Consider the following 15,265-nt stretch of genomic DNA (forward strand, 5'->3'; position numbering starts at 1 on the left):
CAGTAAAATCAACACCTGCTAACAGGGTGGGCTCTTTTCAGCAAATAGTGCTTCCCTTTTCCAGAATGTTGATAATTTTTCAGGGGCCCTATTGTTTCTTTATCCTGCTGATAAGGAGCTTTGACTGATAATCTGGTAATGGGTATGGTTATCTCATGCCTATAAGGCAATAGTGGTGAATCTTCCTCTTGACAAGGACAGCAGAATTAGGCTGGACAAGAATTCTACATAGATGTTAGGAGCCAAATATCCTGATCTTTTCCCTTTAAAACTTAGGTCAACTCTGGAAAGTATAAGTTGGAGAGGTCTGGAATGTGGGATTAAAGTCTCAAGTGAAATAAAGAGTAAGGGAGTCTGTAGAAGTTCCTGGTCTTTGATCTTGCTTAAGCAGCCCTCTGCAAAAAGATAAGGTGGTAGAATTGTCTACAGAGAGAAGGACTGGATTGTACAGAGCCTGCTGGACATCAGGATATGTCTGTGCTGTTAGATCAACCTGGAGCTAGCACTGTGTCTTTGAGAGGTGACTCATCTGTACCTTTGCTGTAGATCCTCTGTGCTGTAGATCTTCTGAGGATCCCTTAGGTGCAGTTCAGGCCAGACCAGCCTCTTGTTGACATGATCTGAGTGGACAAGTCATGGTCAGGATTTGAGCTCAAACTCAAGGTTTCACACACTACCCTTGTCTTCAGTGTGGCTGGCTGAAACTTGAGTGAGTGACAATATGGAGACAAAGCAAATGGGACCACAGGACTTGCAACTCCCTTTGAGGTGTGCTTCTAGCACATGGATCAGCCCAAGACAGATTTCTGGGGGAAACAATGACTGTGGTATTCATGACAACACTTTTGAAAATGTCTGTCACATATAATCTGTCACCCAGTCTGATCTTCATCTGAGAACATCTGAAACAGTGTTAGAAATTTCAGCATAAGAAACTGTTTCCAAGTGCATTCTGGCCTAAAAAAAAAAAACAACAGACTCCTTTGGGCTGAGGTCTCTTAGGCTTGTTTTCAGCTATAAGGTGAATTTTTAAAGTTTTACTTAACTCCATGGTGGAAAACCAGTTGTGGTTTTCCTTGAGTGTTCCCATTCAGGTTATTTTTGCTGGACAGAAGCTGCAGCTTTGTTCAACAGCAGTACACATGCCTGTCTCCATCTCCCCTTCCCCTGGCAGCCCTATACAGTGCTTCTCCATAGGTTTATGGATGTGTGTACACAGACTGCTAAATAGCTGGTATTGGCTTTGCCTATGAAAACTATTCCCTGCTCTCTGCACTGGCACTCAGCCTCTGCTCTAGCCTAGATGTTTTGGCTATGTCCATCATTTATATGCAAACCGATGCCTGAGCTGCAGCTAATGCTGATGACCAAAGTTCCTTTCTGTACTCAGGGAGAATGGAGTCCACCAATCCTCTCCACCTCTGTGACCCCAGAACTCAGCTCAGCTCTTCTAAGGTAGGATGGCTGGCTTGATGCTGCTAGGGTATGGATGAAGATCAGGCAGTATCAAGTACTAGATGTGTTTCCAGGTATACTGGAGCCTTCTTTTAGCCCTGCAAGGTGAGCAGTACTTAAGTTAGCAGCTAAGGCCTTGCTATTTGGAGGTTAAAGTAACTGCTGTGGAAGGAGACAGATCTCCTGGTTCTGAACACCACTGGTTAGGATCTGTATGAAAATCCTCTGTTGAGTCTGATGGAGGGGAAGGGGGTTCAGTGGGATACAGCGATCTGGCTGTTGTCAGAAGGAGGGAGGATTTTGGATATGTGGGCTGACACCAGTCCCAGTTCTGCAAGATATCCAGGAGGGTTCAATCCTCGGGCCTGTCCAAAGTCTCCTTCATTGTAGGATCACTTTCAACAGCTGATGCAGCTGAAGAATTGTCCTGTCACCAGTCTGGCAGGACACCACTACTCACACTAATTTCAGCAGCAGCTACAAATACCTATCACTCAAAAAAAAAAACCAACCCAACAAAAAACTGTGTGAATTCAGGCTCTTTGTTATGCTCTCCTTTCTTTGAAAGTACTGCCCATCCTTCTGTCTGTCTGCACTGGAGGGACAAGATCCCTGTGTATCTAAACTAACAGCATTCAGGCTTCTCCAAACCGTCCCCCCACATCCCCCTCCAGCTCGCCCCCCCCACCCCCCAACAGCTTGCACTGCTGCTGGACAACTGCACAGTGATAGTCTGCAGTAAATTTGGGGGAAGAGATGGCTTTTAGGACCCTGGGACCTCCGCCAAGGCTCAGGTAGGTCTGTCTCATTCGTCAGCCTCGCTCAGCCGGGCTTCATTCACTCCCAGGGATGTGTGTGTGTGAGTGTGTGCTGAGCGCTTTTCCTTCCCCGCTGCTGGCTGTGATCCTTTCAGGCAAAGGGACTAACACTCTCCTCCGGGCAATGAGGGGTACTGGATTGGGGCAGAAAGCGCTTTTCTTTTCTCTGGAAGAAAACAAACCTTGAGGATACTTAAGGATGTACAGCCCAGATGTGTCTCCCACCTCCGCCTTCCTCGTAGGACTCATGTGCTTGACAGCTTTCAGCAACTTTGCAAAGACTTCTGCAGACTTCTCAGGTAGGGGAAAAACCGATCCTTTCCTGGGCTGGATGGCTACTCACGGATGGGAGCTCTTAATACAGTGCTCAGGAGCAGCTAAGAGAAAGGGGGTGGGAGCAGGTCTGGGCAGTAATTTTAATCTTTTAAAAATAAGGTGCAAAAAGCATCTTCTTTCTGTAAGAGGATTTTGAGTTTGTTAAAAGCCTTTATTGATACCCCTCAGCAAAACTATTTCATCAGTATAACTCTGGAAACGAGGAAGGGAATAGTGTTAACTCGTGGAAGTTTGTACCAGGTTTTGTGCTGTGTTTCTCCGAGGAGTGAAAAGAGGTAGGGTAGGAGACTGGGAAAGTCTGTGACGTAAATTAAAGCTAATATAGCAGGACCTAATTATTTTGTAATGGGCCAGATTTCCCTTCTCTTAACACACAGATCCTGATTGTTGCAAAAGCCCTCTGAGCTGAGATAAAGATGGTACATGCACAGAATGGATTATATTCTGAGCCGATGTTTACTTAATCCTTGAGAAGTGTCTCACTTCTAAATAATTTCTAAATCTAAGAATGTTCAGAGCACTTGTTTTGAGTTGTGAACAGCAGGTAAATACACAGTAGTTTGAAGGTATAGAGCCCCATGTAAGTTTTAGAACTGTGTAGATCTGCAACAGTCACTCTAAAATTACCTTTCTGCTTCTGTTCTTTGTGAATATGAATCAGAGAAAATATAACATCTCATTTTACAGTTGAGCAAGGTTGATTAGTTAGCTTGGGAATGGTTGAAGAGGGTCATACTGCTTTGGGGATATTGGTTCTAATTTTGGGTCTTAGTGTGAAGAACTAATCTGGCATATTTTTTAGGCATGTGTTACAAAACTCTGGTAGCAGGTAAGAGCTGCCAATTATATTTTGCTGCTGAAAAGAAGTGTCGTTTGCAAGAGCCGAATCTCACTGGACTTGGGTTTCAACACATCTCAGCACTGCTGCTCTGTGCCTGGAAGTGCATGTGTCTGCGTGCTGTGAGAGATTTGTGTTAGAAAGGAGGAGCTTGTGGTGGGGAGGAGGGGGAATATATACAGTAGCTTGAAGTCTTAATGCGAATTTAAGGGGGCTGACTTGCTTGTGATTCATCTTCCTTTAGAGGCAGATCAGTCTTGGGGGCTGCCATTCAAGGCAGATCTGCCTCTGAATGAAAGGACTGTGGCATTTCACTGTTTCTAGTGGGTTTTTTTGTCTCTTTCTTGGCACCGAGCTTTCTCTGTGCTCTTCCTTGCAAGCAAGTTAATGCAGAAGAGGTGCATGGGGTGGGCACAATAGGAGCTAAAGTGGCAATGAGGAAAGTACTATTCCTTCTGAAATATAAATTTTGTGCCAGCTAGGCCAAATTGCTAAGCATTAAAATGTTCAAAAGTATCACAGGGCAGGGGTATTTTACATGGTGTGCATACAACATAGCCAGAGCAACGAAAGCAAATTCAATAGGCTTTGGTGATGCTGACAGTGGGGGCAGATGCTGTCCTTTCAGAAAAAAAACAAAAAGGTTAACAAGTTTGCTGATAACAAACCCATGTTTTCTGCAACATCCAACTGTACTGTCACATTTTGGGAGAAGAGAGGTGGCTTAAAACCCTGTGCACGGCAAGGCTGCACTCTGAAGCAGGGTCTGCTGTAATCTCAACAGCACAACCTCCTGTGCGTTTCCACAACTGTTGAAATCTTTCACCAGATCCAAGCTATGTTTCCTGATAACAGGCTTGGCAAAAGTCTGCAGCCTTTTTGGACTGACTGTACCTTGTGGGACAGGAAACACAGTTTGCTGCAGGAAAGGGCTGTAACCAGTGTGTAGCAGCTCAAATATGGTTTTCTAATTTAGGAGCTGAATAGCCACAAGATGAAAGGGGGTAGGCAAAGGCACAACATATCTGAAGTTACACCTTATACTTCCCCAATTAGTATTGATTAAAGACTCCATTAGTCTCCCACCAATGCTTGCAAGCTGATGGAGCACCTTGTTTGCTACTGTTACCTCTATATAAGAATTGTCAGGTGGCATGAGGAATGTGTGTGTGTGTGTAGCCTTTTAACATAATTTGATCATAATGATTTTTGGCCACTTATTTAATTTTTCTATACTTTAGGGTGTTCTGAGTTCTTCTCCAGCATGTCTGGAATCAAGCTGGCGAACATCTTTGGGGAAACATTATAGCTTTACCATGTCCAACTTAGAGATGGTGCATCCAAAACATAAATTGGCTGCACCACAAGGAGATAAATAGGTTTTTATTGGCTATTGCTGCTGAGGAACGCAGGGCTTGGTGTGATCCCATAGAGGTTTCTGCAGCAGTTCAGCTGCTGCCCATGTGCAGCTGAAGGGAGATGACACAGTTCATTGGGATGTAAGAGCTTTTTCAGGTTGCAAATGGCAGCAGTGTCCAGAGAGAGCAGCTGATGCTCTTTGGAGGAAAATGTTCTTATAAATTCAGTCCTACAGACCTTGTTTAGTAACAAAGCTTCTCTAGCTTCTCAGCTTGATTTGACTCATCACTACCAGAGAGGTGCTGCTGTTAGTAACAGGTCATGGCCTTTTTGTGATGAGCCAGACGGAGTGCATAGATCCAGCCCTGGAAAGAAACAGCTTAGGGCTGGCCAGGCTTGAGCTCTAAGCAGCTCACAAGCAGTGCTGATCTGACTCTCAGACTGCAGCTATGTCTCAGGCTGGCCAGAAGACTTACCAAGAATTGCACACCCACCCATGTCCCATTGCTCCCAATACTCTCCCACTGGCTGGGCTTTCAAGATGTGTGTCTCTTTGCTAGTGGAAAATTTCTTCTTTACACAGGCCACAGGAAGGCACCCTGAGAGGGTAAGGAGAGGCCCAGGATGGCACTCATGGGAAAGCACAGTTAGAGCTGGTGAGGATCTCCATCATCTCTCCTCCCAGGATTCTGAGCACATGGTCTCACATTGTGGCTCCATCCCTCCTGTTTGAACAGCTCAAATGCCACAGTGAGAACATGATGACTGCATGTCCTGCTGGGGACTGGTGCAATCTGAGATGTAAGAATTAAAATTCCTTTTAAGTGAAGTATTTGAACTATGTGAAGAGTTTTGAAGTTGTTTTCTTTAATAGTTCTTTAAGCATTGATGTTTACAGGAGGGGCCGGGGCGGGGTGGGAGGGGGTTTGAAGGTAGGAAGCAGGTCCTTGGGGAGAGAGTGGAGTTATCAGGCACTTTGCAGCAGTTTCTTAAGGAGGTCTGGACTTTTTCTCTGTGGCTTCTTGTAGTATGGACTCTTGATCTAATCTCATTCTGTGATCGGATCTTGTGCTAAGGCCTGCTTGAAGGCTTAGGACCTAGTGTCATGGTGTGTCACATACCCCTTATGTTTGAGGTGACACTTAAAGACTGATGAGGTGTGGGGTAAGAGGCTGGTCTTTTGAACATCTGTACTCTAATTATAAACCCTTAATCTTAACCTCAGTCCCAGAAATAAACTCTCTGAAATCCCTGATGGTTGATAGAACTTCATATTCCTTTTCTATTTGTGGTGGGAGTCCAAGACAAAACAATGTCCTTTCCCTGCCAGAGGATGCTATGCCATAGCTCCTCTGCATAGGCCCTGTAAGGCAGTGATCCATGTGCAGTGCACAGTCCTTAGATGGACTAGGTTAATGAAAATGGGGCCAAAATTAGTCTTTGGTGCTGACTTAAAATGCAAGCATTGAAAGTTCAGTCAGCAGCTGTTGCTTGCATCCCACATGCTATTCTAGTTCCAGGCATTGGATTCCTGTCTCTGAAGCTAATTTGTGAAAACATGTTGAATTCTGTGCTGCCACTGCCAGCCAAGGTGACCATTTAATTTCCAGCTGCATGCCTGCAGGGAATTGGGCTTATGCGGTTACCATGCTGTGCTCCAGTTCTCCTCAATAGTTTCCCATTCATTAGCTAATTTCAGGTACAGAAAGGTAGTCCAATCAGATCTATGTGATTGCCATGAGTTTCATGTTAGCAGAGACAGGTCCCTGCACTACTGACATAGTGCAGAAAAGGCTGTGCTGTGAATTCAGCTGTTTGCAGACATCAGAGAATCCACTGTAGGGACCTAAGCCAAAAACTTATATTTCTAGGCTTGGAAATAGGTTTGATGGAAGCTCATGCCTTTTCTGACACAGGAGAACCCAGCTGCAGCACCTAAAGCTGTAAGAATAAAAGCCCAGTAGTGCTACTCCCCCTGGGTCTGCTTTAATATTTGCTTTCTTTGCGTTATATTTGGCACAAGCTAGATGTGAACAGCACTTTGCTTAAGGGAGATGATCCGGCATAGAGCCAAATGAATGCTGCTAACTCCCATCCACACCCCACAGGTGAGCCCTGGGTAGCCTTCAGGACCTCTCCCTAGAGGCTCTTTCTAGCTTTGAAAGCACAAAGATTTCACCTATTTATTTATTTATTTATTTTCCCCTAGAATGGCAGGTTTCAAGTGAAAGCTACTTTTGCCACCTCCCTGCTAATTGGCTCAGTGTGTTTGTTTGAGCTGATGAGAGCTGGAGTTGGGAGGTGAAAGGCACTTCTCCCTGATTGCATTTAATCAGTCCATAATAAAGGCAATTTGTTTGACAAGTCCATTCACCAAATTATCACCAAAATCTACATGCTAACAGCTTTTGAATGGCTTTAGTCAGACTTTGATATTGGTTTTGGAGCCTTGAATGGGTCAATGGTGTCAAGTGGGAGGTCCAGGATTTCCATGTGTTGAAAGGTGTAGGCTATGAAAGGGGGAGTTTCAAGAGAAAGGCAGATATGGCAGTGTAACTCAGTAATGAGGTTTGTGCTTTTGACCTCAGGAGCAAACACATATGCTTTAGACTTCATTTAAAGACTAGGCCAAACCCAGGCCACCTCTATACCTTCTCTTGCTGAAGGGACCTGAGTGATGAGGTTGAATAGATCTCAGGAAGCTGCTTGAAGAGGTCCTTGCCCCAGGTGATGTTTTCTGCCTCAGCTGGAGGTCATATGTGCTAACCCATCCATCACAATCGTGTGGGCTGTAATTTGGCTTACTGAAGGAGGCCTGTACTGGGGTAGATAAATCCTTCTTTGTAGAGATGACAAAGTCATCATTGAAGCCAGTTAAAAACCACTGTTGGTTTCTGGAGATGTGGCTGCATGGTGAGCTGTAGGGGCTGGGGAGCTGAAGGGTTTGGCAGCCATAGCTGTGCACTCCTCAAAAGTTTTATGGCATGCTTGGCTATCTGTCAGTGGGAAGCAGTCTAATGATCAGGGAGAGCTGAGATGTTGGAGGAGGAAATGAGTGTGTGTGTGTATGTGTGTGGTATCAAGTGCCAGATCTGCTGCTGTTGGATGAGGAGGAGAAGAAGCCCAGAAGCTGCAGTTGACTATTTCGGTACCTTACAGAGTTGTTCTGGTTTGTCAGCAGAGGTACAGCTTTGTGGGCATCAATACACAACATTAAGCAAAGTAACAAGTACCTGTATGCTCCTGTTGTGAAGCCTGTTCTGGAAAACACCATGGGTTTCCCAACAGTTGTGATGGCAGTGCTGTGAGGGAGGACTCAATGCTTCCTGACTCTTAAAATATTCAGTTTACTTTAACTGACAGCAGAGGGGACCAAACTGAGCTTCAGGAAGAGAAACACATGTTTCCAATTCTCTGTGTTTGTGGTCCTGGGCTGTGACCAAAAGCACTGCTGTTACTGCTGTGAAAAAACAGCTGCAAGACTGTATTTGTGGTACAAGGGAAAGGATGGATGGGGCTGCTGTGGGTGCCAGGATGTCTCGTGAGGAGTCTGTGTGAAACCTCATGTAGGCAATGTCTTCAAACTCAAGAGCTGTATGTATGCATGTGGCTCACATCATGCAGAAATCCACTGGTTTAGCCATCAGAGCTGTCAGCAAGAGCTAAGGGACCCCAGGGATCCCAAAGTCTGTATGATGATTGGCAATGTTTATATAGCATCTACTGATTGCAGAGGCCTGGAAACTGATCCACTGATACAAACTTTTGTCCATACCAGGAACGCTTTTTAAAATATATATTATTAACAACAAAAAATCCACTGTGGTAATTTAATTTGCTTCAAGGTATCACAGTCAGTACCTACTAGATGCAGTCTGTTTGAAGAAAATATCCTTGCAAGCATTCTTCCCGTGCCTGTGTGTTGTTAGGGATACAAATACTGCAAAATTAAAGAAAGCAACTTTTTATGTTGTGAGGTAAAAATAGTTCCTGAATTAAGACCGTGAGAAAGCAGATTTCATATGACACAAATAGTTTGGTCAATCAAAAAAAAAAGTGTGAGTTTTAATGTATCCTTTCTCAACTGAGATACTTAGAAGATAAAATCATAATTTAAGATGGGGAAAGGGGGCAGAATAAGCTTAGTCCCTGCAGGGGGAGAAAAACGACATATTTACACTTGGCACTTTCACTGATCCTTTTGTTGATGCTAATTTAAACATGGCCTGATCTCTCTAAGTGCTCAGTGTGCAGAACTGAAAATTGGAGTATGCTGTGTTTAGGTGGGTGTGCAGTGATTTAGGTGGCCAACGCCAGGACTGCTTACATGTCTATTTTGAGATTGGCTGCTTGTACTTGGCATGCTTGTGCATGTGGAGATTGAACTTTCTGCTTTTTGTTTAAAGATAATAATCCTAATCCCTGTGGGGGACCATTTCAAGCAGCTACCCCTGGTTAGGTGGTTTTTTTTGTCATTGCCCAAGACTTCTACCGAGTCAATCTATTTCTGTCCCTTGAAAGGTATGTGGCTACCTGCAGGAACAGACCCAATGTGCTGCTCAAAGTAGTTCAGAAGATTTTTGAGCAGGTTGATTTGGTGCCATACTACCAGGTTTCTTATGTCCTTGCCAGTGCTGTGCCTCACTGATCCGGTACTGCTGTTGTATGGGATTTTTGTGCTCTTTCCAAGAGTCAGGCAAGGATCAAATTCTACTCAGCTGTGAGGTGACTTTGCTGACTTGCCAAGAGCTTTGCGAGATGCATGGGATCACAGCACAGAAGTTAATCCTAACTCTGATTAAATCTGAAATAGAAGTAGTTATTGTGAACATGTTTAAGAGATCTGCTTGGGTTACTTCTTTTTCTTCATGTTATTGTTATTATTATTATTATTAATGTTATTTAACCTAGCTGTTGCTTTTGCCTGAAGAAAGATTGTGAACTGTGTCTCTCTCAGCCTGAATGTGGGCTAATCCAAGTATGCCTGCCTCAGCTCACTGAGGATATGAGCTCACTCATAGTAATTAAAGTATGTATGTCTGCTCTTTCAGGGATGCATAATGCTTGGCTGCCTGGAACCCAGTACATGTCTTTTCATGTCAGAGACACAATGATGGTTTGGCAGTTCTGAGTTACACGGTAAAATAAATCTTGTCTGAGTCTCTTCAAATATACTGTGTGCTCTTGAACCATGTTGGTAGATGCAGTGGTATTGGTGTTGATGTGGCTTCATTGGATGTTAAGGCTTATTATAAAGTAATTACCCTTGGATCCCTCTGGATCCTTGCATGAAGATGGAGCAACATGTGTGGGACCTGAAGCTTGGGAAAACTCTGGTGGTCAGGTTTCAACAGTGTATTTGAACGAACAGATGAATGTAGCATATGGCTGAATAATTTGTGGTAGATGTCCAAGCACTTTAGTTGTGGTGGGCAGGAAAGGTCACATCCACCTGCTGGCAAAGCATCCCACATCCTTAACATCACAGGGAGCAGGATGTGAAAAAAGCATTTCCTTTTTAATGTTATGTTAAGAGAAGAAGGCCTAGAGAACCAGATTACAGAAGTTTTGTCTGTCATTTACAATCGAAGAACTTCACAATGTACTTTTGTATATCGTTTCTTGACCTGGTATCAACACACTTGTTGCCAGCGTAGACATTTTTCCCTCCTCCAGGACCCCATAAAAGCCCCAGAATGGTCAAGGTGTGAGAGGGCTGTCTTCAGGCAAGTTACACTAAATCCTTGACAGACTAGGTACTTGGTGCTGCTGCTTGTCAAAAAGGGACCATTCAGACCACCTACTCTGAGACCCCCTATGTGATTATATTCATCTGCTATCAGATGCCTGTGGTTTTGCTGCAACGATATTATTGACTGTGTTAGCCTCAAGGGTGTAAAATGGGCTTTTACTCCCACAAGTAAATATAAAAACAAATAAAGCAGTGGAGGAGTTTTCTGCTATTTTTTTTTCTCTGTGTTTTTTGTATCACACTGTGGGCTCTGGTGACCTTCATCCTGTGCCTGGGACCTGTGGGCTCAGCTGCGATCCTTCATTGTTTGCTCCTCTGCATTGATATTAACATTGTTCTATGGCAGATGCTATTCCTGGCATTTATTTTCCCATGTTTGCTCTGTTTTGCAGAGGCTTTTCACTCTCATGTTTTCCCTTAAAGCTATCTTGAGTCAAGAATGCGGACACTTGGTGCAGTTAGACTGATAGCTGCTAACATGAGCTGCTGTAGCTGAATTACACTCAACGTTGTGCCTGAGTCTTTGGGAAATCTTAGCTCTGTGGTCTGTGTGGGGCCTGTAAGTATAGCACTGCTGTGGCCCTGGTGATGTCAAGAGTATGCTATGGGGCAAAATTCTGCTCTTCAGTTTTGAAAAAGTTGATCTTTTGTACGAAACATTCAAAGAACACCTTTAAGATTGCAAATCAAACATTTGGAAGCTAAAATTACTTTATTTTAAAACTTTCTTAACTATTTAAATCCAGCCCTTTAGGTTTTTATATTATGACTTAGTCTTTAATGAGAGCATCCTACTTTTTCTCCACCTCCTTGCATTGTCTGGTGCATAGGACAGATGCCTCACAGTTTTCTGTAACCTTCTAGTTCATTAGGCCCTAGGGCCTTATTTACCATGTGTTATTGAAATCCTATTCTGCTTGTTGTGAATGTCTTACAAACAGGAATGTACTTATCCTTCTGGAAGGAGAGACTGGAGTGTTACATGTATTGCACAGATGAGGATCCAAGGCAGAGAGGTTAGCATCAGGAGCTCTAACTGCCCAATATTTTAGAGACTGTTAAGTATATACCTCTTTTTTTCAGGAGCAGCCTCTTACCCATTCTTTCAAGCTGTGATAAGTAGGAAGAAATATATGGTACTCCTCCAGTACTGTAATGTATATATGCAAATGGGCTTCACAGGTTAAAATAAACATTACAGTTGCAAAAACAAGCACAGGCAACTAAGCGTTGTGGATTAACCCCTGTAAGCAGCTAAGCACCACATAACCACTTGCTTGCCTCCCCTTCCCACTCCAGCAGGACGGGGAAAGAGGAAAGGAAAACCAAGAAAACTCCTTTGTTGGGACAGACACAGTTTCACAAATGAAGGAGAAGGGGAAGAAAAAAAGAAAGAAAACCAAGTGATGAAAAGCAATCAACCACTGTCTCCCACAGTTAGATTGATGCCCAGTCAGTTCACAAGCAAAGGTGGCTGACTTACCTAAAGTCCACTCCATTTCCCTTTACTGCTGAGTGTGATGTTACTGTGCCATGGAATATCAATTTGATTAGTTGGGGTCATCTACCTGGTTGTATCTCCTCCCAACCTCTCGTGCACCCACCAGCCTGTTCACTGTGGGCGAAAGAGTGAGAAACAGAGAAAGCGTTGATGCTGTGCAAACACTATTCCCCCACAGCAAAACCATTAATATGTTCTCAATACTGTTATAGTCACAGATCCAAAGCACAGCACTATATGAAGTGCTACACAGAAAATTAACTCCATCACACCTAGACCCGATACACTAAGAAAGGGCAGCTTTACACCTGTATTTTGTATGTAATAAGAGCTAGGGGTGGAGGTTGATAACAGCCTTTCAGTGGGCAGATGTGATCTGAGTCCATGAAGTGCAGTTATAAGAGCGATCTGGTCTTTCATGTGTTGGTTTTTGGTTTTTTTATTTCTTAAAGCAGCCATACTTGGAGGGTTATTTTATTTGGGATGAGATAAGAGTATTTAAAATTGTGTTACAAATTTGAGGTCAATCCTTGGAATGTATTGCAAGAGATCTTTAAAAATGAGTTTTGAGGACATACCTCCTCCAAGTTTTTGTTCGTTTCTCTCCCCTCCCTAGGAGGAAAAAAACCCCAAAACTAAACATGTCTATTCAAAGACACAAATGAAGATCCTCTGGTGCAAATGGTATGGCTATAAATAGAGCCGCTGAGATTGCTCTGGTTTAGTTTCTCTCTAGATTTTTATTGTGTGCATAGCCAGTTGGAAGCTGAGGTTGTTGATCTGACTGTTTCCAAAGCACGTCCGACTCTTCATGTATCTTTTGTACAGAGGCTGCTTCTGTTATGTTAACACTGTTTGCTTCCTGGTTTATGTGCTCAGGCTGAATTCCAGCTCAAAGAGGTTAAAGCTTTATAAAAGTGAGTTGAGCAGGGAAATGGCTCCACAGTTGATGATGAAGCACATACATCTGTGACCCACGCTGTGCTCACATGTTAGTTTATTGTTAGCTTCACAATACGGGATCGCACTGCTTTTTGTTCAGCTAAACAACTATGATGGAAGGAATTGTATAGAAAAAAAAGAATAGACGAAGCTTGGCTGTTATTTGCCAAAATGTTCTTTGTTTTAGCTGTGTTGTATGGCATGCAGAACTCCCAGAAGAGGACAGTCCCTCTTCTGCAGCAGCCAAGGAGAGCTGATGGGTTGAACAAGGAGACAGAGACAGAGGTTCAGGAAAAAGGGGTGAAAAAAATTCTGATTCTTCCTACACTTTGGGTTTGTTTGTCTTTAGCTGACAGTCCTGGTCTTTCACTCTGTCTACACTGCAAGACTAGAGGCTCTGCTGTATCAATAAGTTTCAGTGTAAATGCAGTTGGTGCCGTTTGGCTTGGATTTAGTTCAGAGTTAGCATGCACAGATTGCAGTTACTGAATTTTGGCTATGATATAGCCAGTGGCTAGAGTGTAAAGGTCTATCTGCAGCTGCAGGAAGCTGAATGCTTTCTGTTAGACAATCCATTTTTTCCTGCTGGATAAATGAAAATCACTTCTTCTTTATCTCTCTTTTCTTAAACATTGTCCATGTAATTGGAGGGCAGGGTTCAAGTTCAAACCGATAAGATTATTTTGCTTCCCGAAGCTGCATGACAATGGTCCCCTTGGCAAATTAAGCCATGGACCTCCTTTTGCTGTAATGGGAACCAATCTCATTAGAAACAGAGCTGGATTAGTGAAGAGTCCACCCTACCGTACAGATACGCCTCCTGACCCCAGCAGGGCTCAAGTGCCTTTTGTTCACTCCAGCCTCCTCTGTGTTTTCCCATCACTTGCACATCTGTGTGGTGGAACTGGTGATGATTATTTCTGCTCAAGAAAAGTCTGCTAGGGGGTGAAAAGGAAGTAGATCAGCCAGCATGATATTACAATATGAATGATAAAATGTTTTAAAATGTTTTCCTTGATTTAAGTCACTGGAGTATGAGACTGAGATGCCTGTTGTAGGATGTTGGAGATTAAGAGCTGCTCTTCACCGGTTTGACCTGTGAGATAGAAGATGATCCTTTTCTGCCTTTCAGCATTACTCTCTTCTGCAAGTTAGAAAATCTGGACTTACTCACACTAATCTTTCTAATATCACAGAATCCCAGAATAGTAGGGGTTGGAAGGCACCTCTAGACATTATCCAATCCAACGCAGCTTCATCTCAATTAGGGGGCATAGGAGTATGTCCAGGAGGGTTTGGAAACCTCCAAAGGAGATTCCACACCCTCCCTGGGAATCTTATGCCAGGGCTCCCTTGCCTGAACAGCAAAGACATTGTAACTCGTGTTGAAGTGGAATTTCCTGTGTTCCAGTTTGTGCCTGTTACCTGTGTCTGGACACAGGAAGCTCTTTTTTGAGGAAAAGAAAGATAAACCTTTTCTGATGTGACCTATGTTAGTTCTGTCTGTCCTCCTTGGTAGTGGTTGTTGACTCTTGATGGGTTGCATGTTGACTGTTCAAGGTGCTTTATCAAGCAGTATGGACCAAGTGCCTTGAGCTGTCTTTGTGCACATCAGTGCCAGAGAGAGAGCAGCAGGACTGTGCTTGCAGCAGGCTCTCCAGGGGACACGGCTCAGGATCAGTGTTGAGTTGGGGGATGCTGCTTCTGGATATGCTCATGTGCATCCTGTGTTGGCCCTAGCTCAGTGATGGTGGTGTACATGCTGCTGTTGGCTGTTGTTTGCATTCCTCCCTTTGCATCCTCACATTCTGCTTTTGGGATCCACCCTATCTATCTTATTTGTTTTATCTGAAATTTTCCCTCTTTCTGAGGTCCCTCAGCTCAGGGAGATCAGAGATACAACCTTGTGAGACGGAGTGATGCTAAGAGGGCCAAATCTCACCACTTCCAGGATTAAGAGATATTTTATGATCCTTACGGAAATCTTTGTGCCCTTTCATCTCTCCTATGTCCTACTTCTCCAGCTGATCTTGCAGGTACTGCCTGAAGCTTGACTTTTGGTTGGAAGTTTGTGCTTGAAGCAATCTGGCAAAGAGGGCAGACTGTGGGCAGTATTTGAAAGTGGCACCAATGAATGAATCAGCTTGGCCAGTTCTTGTAGTAATTTGTAGTTATTGATTAGCCTGGAAGCTAATGCTTAAGTGATGAGGAATACTGACTTTGTGAGTAATTCAATACAAACCAGTGAGGCTATTCACATGAGG

The 15,265-nt window shown here is 43.7% G+C and overlaps 1 protein-coding gene across 1 annotated transcript in view; it reads left to right on the forward strand.

Moving 5' to 3' along the window:
* The first annotated feature begins 2,472 nt into the window (after window positions 1-2,472).
* Window positions 2,473-15,265, forward strand: part of EVA1A (eva-1 homolog A, regulator of programmed cell death) — a 209,050-nt gene continuing 196,257 nt past the window's right edge. The window contains exon 1 of the mRNA XM_061989998.1: window positions 2,473-2,572. Within this exon, the coding sequence (XP_061845982.1) occupies window positions 2,473-2,572 (100 nt within the window). The remainder of the gene's footprint in view (window positions 2,573-15,265) is intronic.

The sequence above is a fragment of the Colius striatus genome, chromosome 2, assembly GCF_028858725.1.
Source record: "Colius striatus isolate bColStr4 chromosome 2, bColStr4.1.hap1, whole genome shotgun sequence".
NCBI lineage: Eukaryota > Metazoa > Chordata > Aves > Coliiformes > Coliidae > Colius > Colius striatus.